We start from the raw sequence: 6,041 nt of genomic DNA, 5'->3' as shown, positions 1-6,041 counted from the left end.
TTTGTAAGGAAGAGCCTCGCAGTGTCCACAGATGCATGCATGGCGACACACCAAGTTTCACTTCTATTTTTCTGTGCTCCGGATAGTAGAGAGTATATTAAGTATATTAAGTACAAAACTTATAAAGTAAGTTTAAAAAAATTTTTTTTTTTAATAAAATAATTAATAAAAAAGGTTTTTATTTCTTCAATAAAATAGAAGTCCCTATCTAGGAGTCCAAAGAAAATTTTAATTCTCCCATTCAAACTGCCACACAAACTGTGATGAAAGGATGCAGCGCTGGGAAATAAAGAACTTGCTGATCATATTAATCCTTCATCTTCCATTCAGCTTCCTACACCAGTATCCTGTTTCCTTTTTAACAGCCAACAATGCTCTTCTATTTCCTTACGCAATCCCCCATAATGCTATCATGTCAGACTTAAAAGCAACGCTTCTCAGTAACTAAATGAATTCTCTAATTTTTGTTATAGATTATAGAAGAGCTCTGACATCTATCTGTAAACAGTGACACCGTACACCCTAAAAGCCCACTCTTTGTTCATCACGAAATGGCTGGTTTGCAGAAAGCCCCCGCCTTTGGTTCAGTCAAAGTGAACCTGCTCCTGACAGCTACCAAGGGCGCAGGGACCCTGGAGCCACCTCTGAGTGCCATGGACTGTGCACAGCGATACTTTTTGCATTTCTCTTGCGTATCTTTTTATATAGCAGACAAAAAAATGATTTAGTAAGATAGCCCTTGATTACTGAAAAGTGTCAACTATTTAATAACCAAATTTTCCAAGCCAGAGAAGCTTACAGTAGGTAAACTGGTCATTTTAGACAAGAAAAGACAGTTATAGGGAAAAATTTTGCTTTGCTTCAGAAAATTCTACACTAGTGGTTTGTAGTTACTACACCGAAGGCTCCTGCACTGCACAATTCTTTAAAAAGATCCAAATCAGTGAACCAGTTGTTTTAGGTACACTGACACTTGTGAGGGTTTAAGGAACTGAAAACTAAAATAGTTCCAAGTACTTGAAGGTTTCTGTGGTAGTACTTCTGAAAAGGACGTACTAGGTCTGATTTTGCTTTCCTGAGACAAAACTCAAAAGCCCTCAGAAGGAATTTTTGTCCCAGGCAAGGTAAGCAAGACCAGTGCCATTTGTGCAGAGCTGTAGCAATGTGCCTAGTTAAATAAATAAAATTCAGGCCACCTGCATACATCAGGTCAGAGCGAGATGACCCGCACCTCTATTACTTTGCAAATAATAGGCTTATCACCAACACAATTAGTCTTACCTTATTGTAATACTGCACCTGGACGGAGTGCCACTGCCCATCACTGACCCCTCCGGGAACAAACGGTGCCACCGTAGTGGTTGTCTCCCCTGCAATGGCAGGCAGAAAGGAAAAAATCAGTCAACTTCACTGCAAACTCTGCTCTGCACTAAACCAAAACACAGAGACACCCTCATTGGGGACAGGATGCAGCCATCTTACTTCATTATGGAGGAATTTGGGTTTTCGTCCTGCGAGACAGTAAATATCCCCAGTTTCATGGAATTATTTTAGTGCACAAATACAAAAATAGCTTCTGGCACATTTGGGTGAATTACGTTATTTTTTATTATGCTTCTGCAGAGTGTGGTAGCAGATGCATTGCGTAGATACAGCTATTGCTGAAGTGGTCAACTGAGGAAAAAATGTACGTGAATTTTTCTGCATTTCTGCCAAAAGCAGCGCTTTGAGGTTTTTTTAATATGATGAGTATCGTGCCAGGATATTTTGTCTGGGAAGGGAAGCCTACTCCTCATCAGAGCTGAGAAAGTGAAATCCAAAAGTACTCTAGTATAAAATCCATGGATGGTAACCTTGGTCCCCACAAAATTTTAACAGTGATTAATGAAATTATTGGCGGCCTTTCAGTATTTAAATTTGAAAGCAAGTCCTTGCCATTGCAACTGGAAAGCTGAAGCTTTTAAGTCAGGTCTGAGTCAGCAGAACCAGCTCAGTAACCAGGCATATCTGTTCCGAGGTAGCAGCAAAATAAACATTCGTGTTGAAAGTACATAAAAGGCCTGGCACGGAGAAGGGATTGCTAGGTTTTGACTTTTTTTTTCCCCCTCTTTCTTTATTTTTTTTTAAGTTGGAAAAGTCTACATAATAAACCACAGGAAAAATAACTCCCTCCCATAAGCTAATAAAGTTCACAGTATTGTTGAGCTTAAAATGTACCTTCTACTCTCTGTTTGCAACAAATACTTTACCGCGTGTGAAGTATTATTCCCGTGTCCCCTACTCTCCTTTAACTCCTATATACTTCTGTTATTTAAACAATACAGATTTCAGCTTAGTATGTTTGACATCTTGCTGTGATGTTTTTTAACCATTTAGTGATAAAAAATCTGTGGTAAAAATTGGGCTTTTTATTCAGCCAACAAATTTTTGCAAAAGGAAGATCACTGGTCTCCAATCCTTTTGCTTTGCTTTCTGTGAAAAAGTTGTTGAGACCGGTAAAACAGTCAGATCAGATGTCCAAAACTTGTACTGTTCATTAAAAGCCACTTAAAACTATAAAACATAAACCACTCTCCTTCCAAAGAAAATACTATTTGTAATATACAGGACCAGACCTGCTCTCAGGTGCAGTAGTGCAAATCTAAATTTAGTTTCATGTATTTTAAAGGAGTTCCTCCACATTTAAATGCATATAAGTGCAAGTAGAATCTTTTTTTTCTCATTCATCCTCAGGGTGCCTTCCAAGCAATTTGATTCAAGTTTAGACAAGCGGAGTAGAGCTACAGAAGAAAGCACATCTCTCCGACTGCAGCATGTTATTTCATTACACTAATCCATTCAAAAGCCTGCCTTAAAATCTAATTTGGACAACTTCGAGGTAATAAAGGGGAAATGAAACCGGCTATCTTCAACCCAAAGGGCCCAGATATGCACTTAAGCATTGCTGCTAAATCGATGGGGTCACGTAAGATCTGCCATGGGGTCTGAGGGCAGCGACCATCACTGGTGATGAGTGTGCAACACCAATGCGTGTTGCACCTCTGCTTCTACTGCTTTACCGCTTGCAATGTCTCACTCTTCACAAAAATAAAGTAAGAGCTGACTAGCGCCCGCATATCTATCCTGAATACGGATAGTGGGAAATAACAGGATTATTTCCCGAATTACGTGCCCGGTACAGAGGTACAAACGTCTCACTTGATCCCTTGACGTACACGACAACAGCCCTTCCCAGATATTTGTTTCTGTCCCGATGGAAACCATCCCCTAAACCTGTGACAATTAGAGGTTGTCTGCCCTGCTGAGATTTAGAAAAGTCATCAAAGCCTTCCCACCGAACTCACAGACCTGCTCCTGGGCTAAAGCGGGAACGTAAGTGGTCCACCAAGAGGTCTACCAAGAGCCTCAGCAAGCCTGCTGAAGGCCAGGGGGTGATTCCTGGTGGCTTCAATGTTCTTCAACCATGCTGTACAGCTGCATGCTAACAGCTTCACCTGCTACCCCTATCATGGAAATTAGCACAGCTGCGCATGAGTTCTTGGATGAAACTTGGCCTTTTTTAACTCGGGAAATACTCTTCTGCTGGTCAGGGTTTGTTCTGATCACACTTTCATCAGGAAGAACTTTGCTACTGCCAGGGGTGATGTTCTGGAGGAAACCTCTCCTCTGGGAGAAGGCCACGGTGGCAGGGATACATGTCACTCTGAGCTTCACTTGCCTTCCCCTCTCTCTGCGCCCACAAGCACCAAAAGACACCGGCTTTCTCCTAGTGTAGAAAGCAAGCAAATGCCAAAGCCTCCGTTTCTTGTTTCCTAGCCCACCGTAGCAATGAGTGGGCAGCTTAGTTCTCCTAAATTCCTTGCGGGTTACAGCTTCTTCCAAGAGGACGTCCTTCTTCAGTGCAGCAGTGGATTCCAGCAACAGCATTGCTCCTCACCAATCCCTAACGAACGGCAGGTAGTTTTCATTTGTCTGCTAGCTTTTCCTTTGGCTTGCGCGCATTTGTTAGATAACATTTACGCACCTAGTTTCACTGATGGCGTAGTGTAAAAACGCATAAACACACGACATTTATCACAGCGTGATAAAATGAAGTCTTGTTTAAGCAAACATTGGCTCGGAGGCCAACCTTCAGGCTAGTGCCAATCTTTTATAGTAGTCATAAACTCTGGCTTTTATAACTGGTATGTTGACAAGCTCCTGCCTACGACAGTGAGTGTTACCACCACAAACCGCTACAATCTGGAGTACTTTGCAACGCCCAGCATCAGTTGTTCACTGTGCAATGTCAGCAGGTTACTCAATTAACGAGGCAGCAAAGAGCTGTATAAAATCACTGAAGTGTGTTTCCAAATGGGTTGAGAAGATCTCCTGACTGCAAGCAGAAACGCTTGACTCGAGCGACACCTCACCTGCAGAGAACGTGAGCTGGATCTGCTCCTCGATGATCTCCAAGGCAATGAAGTCGTGCTTCTCGTTAAAACGCCCGTTGTAGAGGAGGAGAGCGTTCCTCTCCCTGGTTGCAAACCTAGAACGCAGAGATGAGGGGTTAGTTCATGCTTAATGGCTTATGAATTAAAGACTGATGGTCAAGTCGCCCAGAAGAAAGACGGCATTGTATTTAGCAGAAAAGCAAGCCTTTGAATCTTTCTTCAGACCAAAAATTATAAAATTGAGGAGTCAGCCGCAGGATAAATCTATTCTTTCCCAATCGACAGAGGCAAGCAAGATGGAAATCACAGAAATCTACTCTGCAGAGATCTGCTGCAGATGCTCACGCTCACAAAGGGTAAAATTAGGCAGACGCACAATGCAGCGTGAGTATCTGACACTCGCCAAACAGTAGCACTTACTACACTTTGCAAACAGTCCGAAAGCTAGAAAGCATTTTCACATCAAAGGGGGAATACTTGCTGCCTGCTTGCTGTCTAAATGCTACAGGGTACAAGGAGAGCCATCAACTGATTAAAAAGACCTGATGGGGAGGCAAGGGGGAAAAAAAGATAAGAGTTACTTTAATAATGCTATGTAGACAATCAGGGTTCATCAATCAACAGGTCAGTCAACTGGAGGAAGGAAAATAAACACTTAAATGATTCCACTAAATCAGTGCCAATGGGTGTTTTTTAGTTTTATTTTTCTTGTGCTTCTAGTATGGGATGTATCACACCCTTCCTGCAGAAAAAGAGGCGACCCCACTTTTAAAAAAGCCTGGGTTTTTTTGTCAGCACAGAACTTTTTTTGCAAATTTCTGCATGTTGTGTGTATTTTATCATTTGTAATTGAATCCTATTATCTTTGGGGATTTACACACAGCTTTCATCTACTTAGAAATGCAAAAAAATTATTACACTTTACATAAACATTTTTACAAAGATTAATATTATATAAAAAGAGAGAGAAACCATGGGAATTTCTTGTGTTTCCAAATGGCAGTGTAGTTTCATTTTGTATCTTAAACTTCAGGAAATATGCCTGATTTAAATTAACCCACTTTTCCTGCAAATGAATCAAATGCTGAACACAACTAATGAAAACTGCCTTCCACGGACAGAAGAAATGATTCATGTGCTTGTCATGTCACATCTACTGGCAAGACTCTCATGTGATGCAACAAAACCTACATTCAGAGAATGTGAAAGAAGCAGTATTTTAGAACATCAAGGTCTGGTATTTGAAATAAAATATTTCAAGCCCAAAGAATATATTTTAACAAAAGTTGTTTGTCAGATATACACATGGATCACACCAAGTAGAGACCTTTCAGAACCAGGAGCCTGAATTTGAGCTCCATGGAAATAGGAATTTTTATTCCATACATTTTTTAATATTTTTGAAGGAGAATTAATTGTTCTGGTTCAAAAAAAAAGAAGTCAAAATTTTGACATTTCCAATAAAATACAAACTCCAAAGAATATCTGTTATAATCCATCAAAATATTATACTACTGATTTTATTCCTTTTAATCAGTTTTGAAATATATCTTTATTTCTAAATTTATTTAACATAATATAAAATAATATTATAGAAGTAAAAGGCAA

General features: G+C 40.2%; 1 protein-coding gene across 1 annotated transcript in view; it reads right to left on the bottom strand.

The window, feature by feature from the left end:
- Window positions 1-4,528, bottom strand: part of LOC104081031 (cadherin EGF LAG seven-pass G-type receptor 1-like) — a gene marked incomplete at its 5' end in the record, with an annotated part of 73,437 nt that extends 68,909 nt beyond the window's left edge. The window contains 2 exon segments of the mRNA XM_009583615.1: window positions 1,282-1,370; window positions 4,413-4,528. Of these exon segments, the coding sequence (XP_009581910.1) occupies window positions 1,282-1,370; window positions 4,413-4,528 (205 nt within the window).
- Window positions 4,529-6,041: the final 1,513 nt, after the last annotated feature.

This window comes from Fulmarus glacialis, unplaced genomic scaffold, assembly GCF_000690835.1.
Source record: "Fulmarus glacialis isolate BGI_N327 unplaced genomic scaffold, ASM69083v1 scaffold6838, whole genome shotgun sequence".
NCBI classification, from domain to species: Eukaryota; Metazoa; Chordata; class Aves; order Procellariiformes; family Procellariidae; genus Fulmarus; species Fulmarus glacialis.
This window is presented reverse-complemented; position numbering and strand designations above follow the sequence as displayed.